This window comes from Acanthaster planci, linkage group LG06, assembly GCF_054643075.1.
Source record: "Acanthaster planci isolate LZ-2023a linkage group LG06, COTS_SCS, whole genome shotgun sequence".
In the NCBI taxonomy this organism is placed as follows: domain Eukaryota; kingdom Metazoa; phylum Echinodermata; class Asteroidea; order Valvatida; family Acanthasteridae; genus Acanthaster; species Acanthaster planci.
The window spans coordinates 13,179,077-13,195,936 of record NC_141782.1 but is presented as its reverse complement, the minus strand read 5'-3'; the positions used below and the strand labels follow the sequence as shown (position 1 = coordinate 13,195,936).

Sequence of the window (16,860 nt, the reverse complement as noted above, 5' to 3'; positions counted from 1 at the left end):
CATTGTACAGCTCTTCTGTCCGTTTACTTTCCAAGTTAACCCCTGCATAAAATTGACGCCACTGGGCCGGCCAGCCAGGGCCACGCCGACGAGGGCTTGTATCATTGGATGGAGATGCTTGTTAATGAATAGCGGTCGGCTCTTTACCCTAAATTATATATATACACTGAATGGCGATGGATCAGGTACAAGAAAGAAAGGGGTTTAAACTCCAGACTCGAAAATGCAATGAAGATTCGACAGTTTTCTTTGAACTGTTCTCATACATGTACTAATGTTTGCAACTCTTCATTGGGATCATGGAATGGGACAAGGAGGAATGAAAGTGGCAGGACTTTCGTATATAACTTTAAAAAGCCAAATTTTACACGGGGTATCAATTGCGCCTTACATTATCTATAAAGATGAGGATTCCCAAGAAAATTGAAAACATGGTCTAAATTTAGATGAAAAGGTGACCCAGAATTGCACACCTTAATTAGGAATGACTACGTGTAAGTATGACCATCAACAAAACATCCTGGTGATGTCGCTGTGCAGGGTACACGAGGTCAATTTTCCCGCATTCACCAGTCGATGGAAAATAAAGAAAAATACAGCAATCAAAATCAATGAAAAAGAAACTCATTTCAATTTACATGTACATGTGTACTAAAATACGTGCCTGTAAACACACGCTGGAATGGTTCTAGAAGTAATGACATTATGGCTGAGTTCGGGCGGCTTGTTCTCGTTTATTCACAAACAGCTCGATTCGTTGTTCGTGGGTCGGCCGCTCGAACGCAGGGAACGCACAACCGGTTATTAGAGCTAGTAGTTATTTGTGCCAAGCAACATGCAACATGGCAGCGTCCTTGTGCATTCTTTGAGAGTTAATGTTGGATAACTGGGCTTACTTCTTTTCCATTTAAAAAATTCATTTCTGTCATGGAAAATTATTAATGTTAATTTTGCAAAACTTTCCATTGTCTTCGGCTTTGTAAGCCATATCGATACTTTTGCGGCTGTTTAAAAATCAAATCTCGGGGGTTTTCCTGTGTGTTCGGGTAAAATCCTGACGAGGAGGTGGTGGGTGAATCTGTTCTGAGAACAGTGTCTTGGGTAGTGTTCCCGCCGTTCGAACAGGAAACCCGTGTCAAGAACAGGCCGCCCGAACTCGACCTATAATCCGCTCCGAGCAGAACAAAAGAGGGCTTTTTTTGGTATTCACCGCACAGGCGCGCGTTTGTTACGGAGATTAATGGCGCGTTTGACGCGGAGTACGCCGAGTACGCGTACTACGAATTTACTCCTTAATGTACAGTCTCTGCGTACACGCAGAACGCGTGCAATAACCTGCTTGGAAAATTTACTACCACCTGTCTTTCTTTTGCCGCCTGGGGGTGCACTTCAACTCGGAGCGGATTGACTGACATGATGGCAAATTTTGGGAAGGGGTTGATCGGCTACGTAAACTTGCACAGGTCCTTCTATCGTTCATAAATTATCCACGATTACAGACTATCACGCTCGGTTTAAAGACAGTTATAGGACTCGGTATACTCTCCATGGAATTACTCTTTAAGCTGTCATTCGATTTCTTTAATTACACCTCGTTATTATCAACATGGATGTTTGCAGAAATGTAATTTTTCACAACCCCAATCAATTACAGGACACTAAAATAATTACTACCACAAATAATACAACACCAAGAGGCATCATGTTCAGAAACTGGTTGTGTAATACTGAACCACTTTGGACCCCATTGTCTTAAATCTGGACACAAATATGCCATTGCAACACCACTGATGAACATATGGACTATAAATATCCCTCCATTTTATCTTGGCAGCGAGGAAAGTCCATATTAAGTTGTACTCTACCATATGTACTTGGGTATAAAACAATTAAACTATGACGTTTTCATCACAAAACATCACAGATTATTTTTGAGTCAAACTGCCCTGGATCAAAGAGCGAAATTTAACAGTAAATGCTGAATCACTGAAACCAACGTCTTCCCACTTACAGCCATTTCTTATACTCCTTTCAGCCATAAATTTGTTTCAAAAAGTGCACCCAATCGATAAGACTTCTCAGCCTTAATTGAATTTCCAATTCACCTTACACTTAAATAATTACAAATGTATCTACAGTCAATTCTAATTATAACCAGGCTGCTGGCTACTGGGGATGGGACCAGATAATTACCTTAACTTAAAGAAAATGTAGAAAAACCCCTAAAATTCAACAGACTTAGAACATATGAATCTGCTCTGTGACGGCAAGTTGTTTTCAGGGTGTGATATATCAGATTATCATCAGTTTTCATTTGAGCCATTTTTAACAAAACAACACAAAGATGTCTTCTTTTCTGATTATTATCTCTACGACCTAGGTTCAAATCCCATCCTGGACAACATGAAGATTTTCGTTTCATTCTTCAGGACCTGACAAATTTTGGTTTCTTGATTTTCCTGTGACCACTTGTTCTTTTTATGATGTATACAATGATGTATTTGGGTGATGACACTTCAACAAGACTTCTGCAAATTCCTCAAGACAAGATATAAGATTTGTATAGCTACTTTTACCAGCTAAGGTGGGGTGGGATAAGAACTCTGATGTCACATGCCAGATCTATTTGAAACTAGATATACAAGTAACTCATCAGTAAATAATAAACAGAATATCATCTGGAAAGGGATAACTTTTTCATTGGAAGCTTACCAATATTATATTTAAACTATTCCAAAATTTGAGTCCATAATTCACTGAAGGTTTGGAGGAGTTTTGGGACAAATTGGGAAAACTAATTTTCCTATAGATTCCTCTCTTTTGGTGAAAATATTCAGGTAACAATTGATAATGGTTGTTTCGTTATAACATAATGCACAGTATTATTATTATTACCATAAGTAAGAAGAAGGGAAAATCCCTTTTTTTCGTAACAAATTTTTACATCTCTTTCCCACATAATGGTTGAAGCCATATGCAGCAGTAAATAAGAACATTCTAGAGTTCATGGGTCAAATGTCATCAGTTGGAGTTCATCAGCCAGTAAGAGATTGATGAATCATGTAATCAGAGGTCGGGTTTGAGCTGTCGGTCGCTAAGAGTGATCTTCTCTCCTGGTTTGAAGGCAGGCATGCCAAGATAGGGGCAGCTGGAACAACGGAAGGCATCACCGAGATAGCACTGCAGGGTGAAAAAGGAGGGGGGAGGTGGACGGGAAGATTAGGAAAATAGGATTCCAAAGTGAAATTTCATTCAAATACATGTACCTTGAATGGAGGGCTTAGCTAGTTGTAGAAATTCCCACATGACCCTAAGAACTATGAATGGGCACCTGAAACTTCATCAGGGATGATATTGAAAAATGATTAAAATAGCTGAAAACAGCTGAAAAAGAAACAAAGAAGCTGAACTGTGAAAACCTCCTATACTTTTGTACAAAGCCAGTGAGAAAAAAAAAGCTGAAATTCAAAACAAAAAAAGCTGAAATCAGCTAAAAAGCTGAGAAATCTCACCCCTGAGTTATTTTCCACGACCCATGGATCAATAATGCAAGGCAATTTTTCCTCCAAAGGCACCCCACCCATTGTTGATGCAAACAAAGCAGATTTTTAAAACATGGGTCAGTAGTGTTTTTTTGTTTACCTGACCCTTTAAAAAGTACATGTTATGTATGATATTAAATTTCTTGTGCTACATTACAATATAGATATGAGCTTCAACGACGTGTAGAGAATTGAGACACAAATGATAAATCCCAGATTTGTGAAACAGAATTCCATTGATTCGATCAGTACCAGGAACTAATATAAACTTGTGGAATCTGTACATCTGTTAAAAACAGCCAAGATTACGTAACGGACACAACAGCCCGGGCATGCTTGACGTCTAAAGTTTCCTTGTACAGGTATTTTTATGTAGGCCTATGACTTACATTTCCACAGGATGAAGTGACAGTCTTCTTTGCAACCTTTGTTTTCCCTTGTTCCAGCTCTTCAGCAAATCCACATGTACTGCAAAAAAACAAAACAAATTAATCAACAAAAGAAACAGAATTTATGAAATTAAAAAATTATACCCATTTTTTATTCATACCTCAGACAGTTTACCCATTCCGAGGCACAATGTACATGTGTAGTAACTGGTTTGAAACATTTTCCCTGTTTTAAACAAAGTTTGGAGTCTTCTTTTAAAGATTAACCCTCATGCATGACAATCATGCTCGCATCCCCACCACAAAAGCATGCACTATAAACAGATGAGTCTGCATTTCAGAGAGCCACAATTTTACCACTGGCTCAGCCGTGTTCTGTATCACATTGCACAGCACTTGCCATGCGCACCAGTTTCCATGTAAGGGGATTTTTTGTACAGCATGCAACAGGCAGGTGAGTGCCACAGCCAGGTCTACGGAGGTAGTTGACGAAATACAAGGTGGAATAGGTGACAAATATTGGGTACGTTCGATTAGCTTCCCTGAACACACCAGTGTTACACTCAAGGGAAGCCTCAAATGAGGCTTATCGAACGCTGCAGTGTGTTTTCCAAGGCATTCTGGGAAAAAGGTCAAGTCCCTGCCACGTTCCATCATGTACGTCCATGCTCGAGCAGTCCATCCGTGACGTCATTACACTCGGGCAGCCTCCAGAGACCCGCTCGCCAGCTGGGGTAGTGGTGGCTGACACCAGGGCAGGCACGAAGATCACGTGATGGCAAAACGAATGCTCTCGTGTAAGTTTGACTTACACGTGTAAGCTAATCGAACGCACCCATTGCCAGAAAAGTATTAAACTTTGACTTAGTTTGTACCTAAACATACCCCCAACAGTGGAATACAAGTGTAATGAGTTGGTTTTAAACTTCTGACTTTAAGCTAGCTAGAGGCCCAGGAGCAATCAGCTTGGTCCATCATCATCCCTAGTCCCTGTTTAAATGTACAAGTTTACCACTGCCCTTTCACACTTTAGTCCCTTAATAACAAACTTTTCAAACAAGTATTAAAGTTGAACTTTCTGTACTGCTGCATAAATTTTGCCACTTCTGTAAATTTAGGTGACTTTCGTTTTCTTTGTATCAGCATCTTCACTGCTTTAGCATTCTGAAAGAAATTCCCTTTGGCACTGCTTTACCAACAGTAGCCAGACATCAAAGGAATATGACGTAAATGACACAAATGAAGTATAAAATTGGCAAAGGCATGCAGGATCTTTGTTGAAAGAAAGACTAAAAGATGATGGTAAATATAATGCATGTAAAAAACACATAAAGGTCCCTTCGTTTTCACATTTGCCTGAGGTATGAATCAGCCTTGAGGCTGCATGGACTTAAATATTGAAATGTTCAACTCCCATTCTACTGAAATTGCACAACTGAAGAAAGAAAGTATAGATATTTTCACAAAAAGTGATCAAAAACCTTAAAGGGAAAGGTATTTCAAGCCTAGAGTTGGGCATGTGTACTCAACTGCCCTTACTTCTACTGGTAACATCTTAAAATAGGTTTTTACAATTCAATTTGGTAACCAAATAATTGCATTTGTTTTCTCCTATAAATTCCTGTTTTTCTAATATGAATATTCAAATATTAGTTTTGCAAATGAAAAAATATGAATGTTCAAATGATTGGCATAGTCCTAGAAAAAAACCCTAAAACTTCCTCTTGGAAGCTTCTTTTGGTAATTAGAAAAAGGTCACTCACTCTGCAAGAATTGTAATAAATTTCTTTTCACCATAATGTTACGAGAGCAATAAAAGCTGAAAGACAAGACACTCACCAGTTCTTGCATGCCTTTTTCTTTTCAGAATTGGGACCACACTCAGCTGGTAAAGAACCAAAAAAAGTTATGAAGCAAGGACCTCTTGGATAACAAAACAAGGTTTCCACAGGTTTTCCAAATTGATATGGGGAAACAATTCTCTCTCTATCAAGCTCACTGCCAGCTACATGTAACCATGTTTTTTGGCCTGGCCAGTTTTCAAGTTTCTTTTGCTTGGTAACACACAAGAAACACATCTGCATTTAAATACATGTCAGTAAATGGTTAAAACCATTTGGTTTCACTCTGTACATATAGCTTGAATTTGCATGACCGATTGCATCTGACAGGGTCCAGCAGATTGGAAAACCTTTTCAGAAAGATGTACAACAAAAATGGTGATGTGAGGTTAATATTTCCCAGACTTTAAGGTTCGTGCAGATTCCTAGCATCCATTTAACTAAAAAACATATTTACATGTACAGAGGAGTGGCATTCCAGAAACTGACTTTTGCCTGTTACATCTTGCAACATTAGCTAATTTTTGCAGCTCATCTGGAAAATCTTAGTTTAATAAACAAATCTACAGAGCTGAAGGTGTCTTTTTAAGAGTGAATTTGGCCTGATTTCCCCTTTAACTGAGGACTTACACATTTCAAGCACACTGACATGTTTACTTTTCATCAAAGATAATGACAATTACACGTATGTGCAAGGAAAATTAACCAACCTTGTAAGTTTCAATGCTTTGGGAACAGGGAAAACTGAAAATGAAAAAACTAAGCAACCAAGCTATTCAAAGGTGACCACTATTAATATTTGACAAAATATGACAGAAATTCACAACCAAATCTAGAAGAAATGAACAAATGAATAAAAACAATTAAGTTGGTCTTGAAAAAGCTTTCAGCTAAACATAACAACATACTAAAATGATTGGTTACCCCTACCTTTGAGCGAGCTTGGATCGGGCTTGGAAAAATCTTCCTCCTCTAGAAGCTTATCAGAATCAATTAATTCCTGTTCAAAGAATTTTCAAATGTTTCATGTAATAGAGTGACGTACAAGCATGCATCAGTGGTGAAGTCTACACTATTGGTTTCTATGCTTAAAATAAATTTTGAATGAACAAACGAAGACTTGCGGGCTTTGGGGCCACTAGTATCTGGCCGAAGGTTGATCACTTGCACCTATTTTAGGTCTGCATCTCTTCATGGCAGATTTCAACAATTTTTGCAGGGCACAGGAAAAGCGTTTGTTCTTATAGCAGCAGACAGCAAAGTTGGAAAGGACCGCGAGGACCGGCAGAATAAGAACTACGTCAACCAGAACTCTTTCACTGGGGTTTATGTCATCAAAACAAGCAGATTTCCAAGTCGCAATCAATATAAACACGGGCATATAGAACACGGTGTACGTAACGAACATGACGAACATGGTAGTGGTAACATTGGTTTTAGCCTGCCTGTAAGGGGCTCCATGGACCACCCCTTTGTTTTTGCTTATAGTGCGGAGTTTCCACAAAATTCGCCAGTAGAAGAAACTATTCACAGTTACTGGCAGAAGTAGAAAAGAAAAAGAAAAGGCGATTGACCCAACATTGACATTTGTCTGGCAGAAGCCGCTGACGGGGTCGCGGTTGGTAGCTAGCACAGATACGGGTATCATGCAAAGACATCCGAAAATCCAGATTGAGGCAATCCCAATTTTGGCATGACAGTCATTGAAATGGGCTCTGTGCCAGACAGGATGCAGGGTCGCCAGGTAACGTTCGAGGGAGGACAGGATCGGACTGAAAATGACGACTGCGTACACACTATCCAGAGGGTAGCGGGAGAGCCAGACCTGGCAGAGGATCTGGGAGGCCAGGGTTGGAGGGAGCCACAATGGAGTGGGCACCAGGAAGTTCAGAGCATGAAGGACGATGGCCACCAGCCCGGCAAGGCTCTGATTAAACATGATCTTCGTGGTTGGACAGCTGAGAACCGAACACTGTGACCGATACACAGCACATGCTAGCCCCTGTCCGACAGCTGCCAACATGTCCAGCAGGAGATAGATCCCCAATACTATGGGCCGGTTGTAAAGGTTGAAAATGAGCACACTCAACCCCAAGCGAACTTCGCTGTTGTTAAAGCCAGGAGGTGGACTAAAAAATGTGGTATTGTCTGCTTGAGCCATTTGCTGTTGGCCAGTGGGCTCCCTCAGGCACACTGAGTAGTTTGTCACATTGCCAAGTCCCTTTTAAACGACGACACCTTGTAATGACAATCAAGAATGATTGACAATGAAGTACAAAATTATAAGTAAAGACAGCGTCGACTCAGTGTAATCTCGAATGATTAATAGACTTACAATTACTGGACAGTTCGGACTTATCTTTCTCAAAGTACACTGCCCATTCAAATTACCCAATTTAAGTCGTTTACATAATACACACTAGTCTTCCTCACAGCTGTAAACAGACTGTTCACTTTAACGTGGATGAAATAAAAAAATTCCTTTGACAAAATATGACAGGATTTAGCTGGTGGAGGGAGTTGACGGATAATTTATATTTTGAGGCAGAACTTCTTTTAATCACTCATTCCTTATTCATTTATCCTTGGATGAAACTCATCAGGGTTTCACCACTTTCAATGATGACACAGCAAAACTGACAATCAAGCACAATATTGCCAGTCTATTAAAAACGGACAAAAATTGGCTTTTTATTGCATGTCCTTGCTTGCTTAACAAGGGCTGGCATAATCATCCTTCTCTACTTTCTGCTGGATAGATGCATGTGCTGTCAGTCTCAATGTCAGACAATCCCCTGAAGCTCAATCATTACCTTCCTACATGTAGGCTCAGATTCGATGCTAACCAGAAATAAATGAAAACTAACTTCCAAAATGAGATAAGTGCTATTTTAGTCTTTCTCTGAATTTTACGTTGTCATGGTTTCCTCCAGCCAGCTTCTATGGGTTTTATTTAGCAACACAAAAATATCTAATAGAGTCAAAACAGTGAAAATAACATAGAAAGAGCTGGTACCTATTTTAATAATTGTGGACACGTTACTAAAAATCTTTGAAAAGTATATACCGGGTATCTCGTTTTGGACTGACATCCCTCAAATACTGCTCAGAAAAAATAAGTTTGTGCATACATGTTAGTAAATAAATTAGCTGCAAACCAGTCAACTAATGTTAACTATAGGAAGTTTGGCCGGTAAAATCTGCTTGTGCTACATGTAATAAGCATACATGTACCAGTAATTAACATGTTCTGTGCCTTGAATTAATGGCAAACTTCAATGCTAAATAGGGTGATACAAACTTCTTACATCCTCATCTGTCATATCTAATGCAGACAGCTTCTTTGGTTTCCTCTCTTTGTTTATCTACGGAAACTGAAAACACAGGTTTTAAGTCCTCTTGTCTAGGCATGCTTAGTATCAGTAAAAGTGAAGTCACTTCGGTTTGGGGGAACTGTACTGCATGTATGTAGCTTCAGGGCCCCATTTAAAGAAATGATATTCCTTGCAATGGATGATCAAACATAAGTGACTCAGACAAAAACAGAATGGTCTTGAAATATAATTACCAGCTTTGACTTTGATCTTTCTTTAACTTGCCTTAGCTACATGTATGCTGCTCATTGCCTACATGTACAGCTATCAATATGAAAAATGTATAAATTGGTGACATGGTACGTTTGTGTCAGTGAAACTAGTGTGCATCTCATTTTTTCCCCAGAAAACAACACACAGTGGAATGAGTTGAATGTTGACAGAATTTGTGGAGGTGAGTTGACTGGCAATTTTAAAGTTTTGTTGTCAAAAAGCAATGAATACAGGCCTTCTTTCAATCATCCACAGCTTGCCATATTTATCTTGGGGTGGGGCTCATACTCGACCCCCCCGTTTTTCCGTCACTTTTGTAGACGATATATAGAGGCTGACAAGCAAGCAAAACACTCCTGATCCGATGAAAATGGACAGTGAAGTATATACATGTAATTGGCTTTTTATTGCATGTCACCGCTTGTGCTTTTGTGCAATAAAAATGTGTAAGCTGTCAGTTCCAATACCTTGAAGTGTTTGGGTGCAGCTCGATATACATGTCATTGCCTCTATGGGCCTAGCACATGTAAATTGAGCAGAAAGAAATACGGCTCAGAGAAATTATTTTGTGCTTAGCAAAAGACATCAGCTGAGTGCCAGTTACAATGATGTAAACAATAGAATCTTTGGATGGTTAACCTGCTTAAAAAAAAATTAAACAGACTGTGGCTACATTGTAACCTAGATATGAAAAGAGGTACATGTACTAAAAAGGAACCCTGATTTCTGCAAAATGAACCTTTCTACAACAGGGACAAAACTACATGTCTCTTCTGAAATAAACATGAAGAAATGGGACAGTTTTCCTATTTATGGTAGAAAGATTGTTACAAATTTGGGTTTCTGCATGACATTTTTTCATCAGGATGCCTGTAGCTATAGTAAGTTAGTGGTACAGTGAAGGCATGATTAAAATGCTATGTTCTTATCCACTACGTTTTAAGTGATTTGCTGTACTACTGCCATGAAATAAAACAAACCCTGGTCTTTTGCTGTCCAAAAGCCTGCAAAAACCTGGACTTGGTGTTCTTAAGGTTTCCGCGCAATTAACATATTCACATGGATTCGTGCCTGGACACAAGTTGGTCAACACAATGGGGGTAGATTTCTAAACCTTCCCCCTGGTCGCTGATTAGTGATATGCCAAAAATGATTTTCAGACTTCCTCCACCGAATCAGGTTTCTTCGGAGGCAACTCGAGTGAAGGAAAGAAATGAGGGCAAAACACACGGATCGCCTTGCCAAACCAGCAACTATGCTTTCGCTTTCCAGCTGGATCACAGCCACAGATGGCTTGGTACCACAAACCTCAACAGCAGGTCCTACGCTTCCTCCTTCACGTCGATGAGGTAATCATCATTGCCGTCTTAGCGTTTGCATCCGTCAGCACTTTTACCACAAGAATTCGACATACATGTATTTCTAACTAATATTTCTGGGAAAAAAAATGTGAATTTCACAAGCAGAATTTCGTGGAAGACAGAATGAACACACCTGCACGGGGCCATTCAGATGCGAAACAGTGGTCCGGACACAGCTACTCTGACCACTTAATTCTTTGTAGTGTATGAATAGTCTGTTGCCAGACATATTAGTGCACGTACATTTGTACAATGCACCAACGTATGCAAACCCAGGGCATCTATGCTACATGTACATTGTATTTTCTCAAACAACTTTATGTACACGTACGTACTACTCCATAATAATAGAATTTTAGATACCTGTATGTCTAAATTTACAATTATTCTGCATTTCGTGTCACCAGGCATAGTTGCATGCATGTCTACTGTAAACGATGTCTTCTGCGTGATGTCATTCACAGGACATAAACACAAGATTTGACCTTGATCTTAGTTTTGATTTCGGCCCGATACATTTGGAAAGAAAATGTCCCTTATTTCTCCATTTTTCTGTGAATAAATCTATTGTTTTGGAATGGCCAACCTACTCAAAACCGCGAATGTCAATGAACTGTTTGAACACCTCTTTAACAGTTATGCTACAATTCTTACCACATCATCATCAGCCATGTCAAACGCAGACAGAGTCCAGACCTTCTTGGAGTCTGCTTTTGGTTTGTCTACAGGCAGATAATCAGAAGAAACCGACCCAGTTTTAAGACATTTCTGTCTGCACAAGTCCACTTTGTTGTTTAGAGAAAATCTGCCAATATGAGGACAGAGCATTGGTTGCAAAGTTCAATGTGTATGGTGCATCTGGAAAAAAAGTGGAGCCAGATTTCCTACCTTTCCAGACAACAAATATATCAGCACAGGAAAATTCAAGCAAGAGCAATGAGAAGTGAAAACGAATGAGGATTTTGACCATGTGAGAATCCGTCTGAAGGGATCCCTGTTGTGAGTATATGTCTGTGGGGATCCCTGTCAGAAGAACTGTGTTAGAACAAGGGAGGACAGACTCTCAAGTGACAAATTACTGGAAAAGTGGTTAAAGGATTCCAAGTTTCCTCCGTTTCAGGATTTTCTAATTTGGGCAAAGAGAAAACAAAGAAAATAGCATTCCACTCCCTTAAAAATTTTCCGAGAATCAAGTGAATTGTATCCTCTTTCCACTGGGTGTAGCAGACACCAAAAAAATTACGATTTTCTGGCTGTCTTATGGTTCAAGAATTGTACCTGCAGAAGCTGTCTTCTTTGCAAAAAGAGGCAACGCAACTGTTGACCCAACTTCAAAGGCCGGATTGCTGCAACATAATTCAGTCACGCCGTCTATGCCATTGGCCAGGTTTTGGAAGGCAGGGTTGAACAGGGCCGACTTGGGCTGTGGGCATAAAGGTTGATGCTAGCTGTTAATATCAAAGCGAAAAAGGTGTAAACGTAGGCATTTTCTGCCACTGAAAATAATCGTCACTCATACTCATTAAAAATACTCACGCTCATTGAAAATAGTGTTCTCCACAAGATTTTACGGGAAAAGCATAAATGCGGAGGTGCCATTTGGGAGAGGCAATAACTGCAAACATGAGCTCATGAAGTAAACTGTTGGTCTCACAATCAAACTTGTAAAATTACTGCAGTGAAACCAAAACTGCTGCAAAGATTCAACAATCCAGTTGTAACAAATTTTGATTTATTGGAACTACATATATACAACCCTGCTACTAATTCTTTCCAAGAGAATGAGTTTTCAGGTCAGAATAACAGGATTACATATGTACTGGAGAGATTGATTTTAACAGATTAAGATGGTTCATGACAAATATGTCACAGGGATTAACAGTGCTACGGCCGAGTCAATTGCAACTCCCTACAAGTCCATCAAAAGACAGCCAATGATCAGTTGCAGATCAAATCAAAAGCTGATCATTTGAACTTTGGCAAATAAAAAAAGGTGTGCCTTTGACACTATTTAACTTGTTACCTTTGACTGGTCTGGCAAAATGTGACTGGGCTCATAATTATTGAAGGGGTTGGCGAGAACAACCTGTGGGTTCAGGCTTAGCGACCATCAAAGAAGTCAAGGGTGTTGGAATAAGGTAGAGGCAGTGTTGGAAATTGGAAATGACAGCAAGTATTGAATGTATCTTGTGTGTGACAATGAGAGATTTCTCAACAGTGTTTTACATTGACTGATCATTAGCTCACTGTTTATCTCACTTACATGTATGTCCACAAATCCAGCCACCTTCAGTACAGAAACGAGCTTCTCTTTTGTCCTGCCTGGCCCATTTTCTGTCAAATTAAAGAATCACAATTTGTAATCCTTGTTGCAGGGTACCTCCTATTACTCTACCACCATAAACCCATGTACAATGCTAGGCGCACACTGGTTCACATTGGTGGGCCAGACAATGCGACCTACATACATGTTCTTTTCATGCTTGGTCCAAATTTGTACGGTTAGTTTGTTCCGCAAATTTTTTCAAGTGCAATGGTGAAAAACCCTCCAACTAGCCCTCCATCTTAAGGGCAGAATGAATATAAGAGGTGAAGTTTATCATTTGTAGACAGGTGTACATGTACATGTATCTCATTTAAATGGAGTAACACCCAGTGGTGAAGCCAATTCCCAGTGCCCCCCAGGTGCCCCCCACTAAAAAAACAGATGAATGGATACTGAACATGGCTAACAAAAACTCGCCCCCCAAAAACAGACCACTGACAGCTGGTGTCCCCCTAGTAAATCCTAGCTACGTCACTGGTAACACACACCACTCAGGACTAATATAACGCACCTGTTTGGGTGGTAAAATCCTAGCTACGTCACTGGTAACACCACTCAGGACTAATATAACACACCTGTTTGGGTGGTCTGCTCTCTGATGTACACCCTCCCACTGGGCTTCATTATTCTGGCCACCTCAGCAAGGTGGTCCATGGTATGTGTGACAGAGGGAGGATTGACAGCTCCTAGCAAAGCCACATCGAATGTAGACTTGTTATGTGCAGCTGCAATAGAATTGAACATGCGAATACAAATTTTATGGGTGAGAACAAGTCTTTTAACGCTAAATTTCACTTTTGTCTTATAAAAGGAAAAGGGTGATACCAAATGAAATATACACATGTACACTGTACATATGAACACATGCAGAATAAGCCATTTGTCAGTTAAATGGAATAAAATCTGGTGCACTGAGTTATCTGACTGCACATAAACATAACAGTTTGAATTCCCCACATTAAAGACACTGTTGCTATACCTTGTGATTTGGGGCAAGCTTGAGCATAGCGACCACCATCTCTGGAATAGACTGATCCTTTGTGCCCTTCTTATACATTGAGAACAGTGTATTGTTGCAAGGAGTCTCTTATGTCACTAAGCAAAAGCTTTTCCCGAATAATGAGGTATAGCAACAGTGGTTTTAGTAAGGAGAATTCAAGTTGTTATGTTCATGTGAATTTAAAGAAATCAGTGTACCAGATTTGGGTCAAAGTTAACTCGCAAAAGGCTTATTACCCTGGGCTGCCCCCAAGTTCATTCTGTTTAGTTTATTTCAAAGTTCAAAATGTACAATAATCTCAAATGAGCATATCAAGGAAGTTTACACTTCATTAATGAACCAGTCATCGAATGGTCAATTCCACGATGTGCAAAGTGTCCACAAGAGTCTTTAAAAAGTTAGCAGTTCCACATCTCAAGTGCATTATGTTCAAATGGATTGGTTGACTCTTTGCTTGTTTTGTGTCTCTTTTTTCCTTTGGTTGAAAAGAAAATCCAACAGACGTCCATAAAGGAAACAGGCAGGAATGCTGAACATGATTTTTTTCCTACTTTGCAATGACAAGAGTTGACATAAATGCGCCTACAACCATCTCACCAAGGACAAGTCTGTCAATGTTCTCCACCTGCAGTTTGCCAGTCTGCCCCAGTGCACTACTCAATCCCTCAACGGTCGTCCTGATGCACTGTGGGTCCTGTCCCTCACCCCAAGTCAAGAGAACTCGCTGTCCATCACTGATGATCGACTCCATAATGCTCATTCAGGAAAACTAAGATCGGCAAAACAAGAAAGTTACATTTAGCTATCAATCAATCACTTATGCTGGACATAAAATGAGTCCAGCAGTGCTCAATCCCCCCCCAAAATAGAAAAATCCCAGAACACTACACATGCAGTGGTGTATACATGTGTTTTGGGGCATCTTTCTGTTATAAACCTTTTGACATTCTCAATCCATCATGGGATTACATGTAGATGACAAACAAGCCATGAATTTTATGCATAAATCTATGGGAATGTGCACCAGTCAAACATCAATCAACAATTTTGCTCGGAATAACCTACTCATCAAGAAATACAGACGGGTGCATAATATATAAGACATATTTTCAAAATAACACCCACATTTTCATGTTTGAAAGGGGAAAGGTTCCTGTCGATGCCTTTGTGTCTGTGTGATGAATGTGATTGGTCAGTGCTGGATGAATGAGCTTGAAGTCCAGATTCTGATTGGCCAATACTACTGGCAGCTCATTGGGATTCAAAACTTAGTCCAAGACTGAAACTGGTGTTCATGCAAAGGATTTCCTAAATCTCCCTTTTTGAGAAAGCTTAAATTTTGTTTTTTGAACAAATTCATTCCAAATCTACAATGCCACATGGTGAGCACAGAGGATAGCTTCAGTTCTACTTTGTGGTCAAGTGGAAACAAACAGTATTCATGTATTGCACTGGCATGTCTTCCATATGATTGTGCATAAAGATGCACTGCTTGTTTTTCATCCTGTACCATGAGTGATTATCGATAAAGATTGACTCAGACAGTTCAGAGCTTAACGAATCCCAACATGTTGAAGATTCACTGCCTTGCATCTTTACATCAATATGTAATCCCTTGTAACTGCATAAACTCTTCTGCCGATCAGTCAAAAACAATGAGGGCCTACTTATTAAGCCCAACGAATTCATCCTAAACTAAAGTCAAATCACATTTCATCAATCTGTTTCCAAGAATATGTCGTCAGAAAAAGAATGGACATAAAAATTACAAAAGTGAAAACAAAAAACACAAAAAAACACCCCATTAAAAAAATCACTTATCTGAAGAGACAATATTGAATCCATGGAATACATGTATGAGTTAACAATCACCTTGATCATTAATTGGGGCAAACAGAAATTCATTGATTACCAATTCCAAAGGCACAACCAGATACATATCAGGTACATATACGGATAGACAGTGTAGTACTTGGCTTACTCAGTAGTACTGCTACTGGTTAACTCCCCCTTTCAGCCACTGAGGGCAATGGCAACACACAGCACACATGCTCACACATGTTGTTCTAATGAATGGTAACAATTACATAGTACATGTACCACTTCAACCATTTGGTGTTCATTGGCGTACGAGTTGGCACGTACTGTACAAGTTGACCAGTATTCAAGACATGTACATCCACTATGTCCACTAAACAGGCCAAGCTACATGTAAATTACCCAATCTAACAGACCAAGACAACAATCAGCCGGAAATTTTGTTAAATTAGTATGGTTATACATCATACATGTACATATAGAAAGAGTTCCACAGGCCTAGCAGTTACCAGCAGCACTATAAGCCTAGCCTAGGCCTTCGAACAACGTGATCATTGTGATGCTAGCTAGCTGTTGAGGCCCGAGCACAAAACTATGGTATGGGACTTATCTGTCATTGTCAGTGTCACTTTTTAGGCCAAATGTTATCATTTTCTGACATGCTTTCTGACAGCTATTATAACATTTTAAAGGTATGCGAAACTCTTTCCATGCACATTCATCCATGGTTTTACGAACATGTAGACCAAGCGGAATACAAAACCGTACGTGTAAATTGTAAGCAGATATTTGTGCGTACGTGACCAACTTTACCTGAACGCAAGCAATGAACTTGCATTTTTTGCCAACTTTTCGTATTAGTAAGCCATGTCTGAAAATTATGGCTTAAAGATTCGTCTCAGATAGCCACGCAGCTGCAACCTCCCAGATACTAGAGTGCGTGTTACTCCAGCCATAGCCAGTTGATTCAAGCACCGTCTACTGATCACATGTACA

General features: G+C 39.7%; 1 protein-coding gene across 5 annotated transcripts; it reads right to left on the bottom strand.

Moving 5' to 3' along the window:
• Positions 1–1,553: 1,553 nt before the first annotated feature.
• Positions 1,554–16,828, bottom strand: ciapin1 (cytokine induced apoptosis inhibitor 1). Of its 5 annotated transcripts, none has more exons than XM_022252410.2 (10): positions 16,678–16,828; positions 14,644–14,815; positions 13,622–13,771; positions 12,984–13,054; positions 11,999–12,143; positions 11,375–11,442; positions 6,703–6,772; positions 5,771–5,816; positions 3,932–4,010; positions 1,554–3,180 (listed from the first exon to the last, which is right to left on the bottom strand). In XM_022252410.2, exons 2-10 carry the CDS (start codon positions 14,804–14,806, stop codon positions 3,067–3,069), a joined length of 906 nt encoding a protein of 301 aa, XP_022108102.2. In that variant the 5' UTR covers positions 14,807–14,815; positions 16,678–16,828; the 3' UTR covers positions 1,554–3,066. The 5 variants fall into 5 exon arrangements, with proteins under 5 accessions (XP_022108102.2, XP_022108103.2, XP_022108105.2 ...); XM_022252411.2 differs by having other exon boundaries at positions 16,633–16,823; XM_022252413.2 differs by having other exon boundaries at positions 16,664–16,683.
• Between the last annotated feature and the right edge of the window lie 32 nt (positions 16,829–16,860).

Excerpts from the sequence above, each read along its gene's own strand:
- ciapin1 (XM_022252410.2), bottom strand. The coding sequence starts at position 14,806 with ATGAGCATTATGGAGTCGATCATCAGTGATGGACAGCGAGTTCTCTTG. Across the intron at positions 11,443-11,998 it reads AAAGAAGACAGCTTCTGCAG|ACAAACCAAAAGCAGACTCC; the intron begins GTACAATTCTTG and ends ATCTGCCTGTAG. Across the intron at positions 6,773-11,374 it reads ACATGGCTGATGATGATGTG|GAATTAATTGATTCTGATAA; the intron begins GTAAGAATTGTA and ends TTCTTTGAACAG.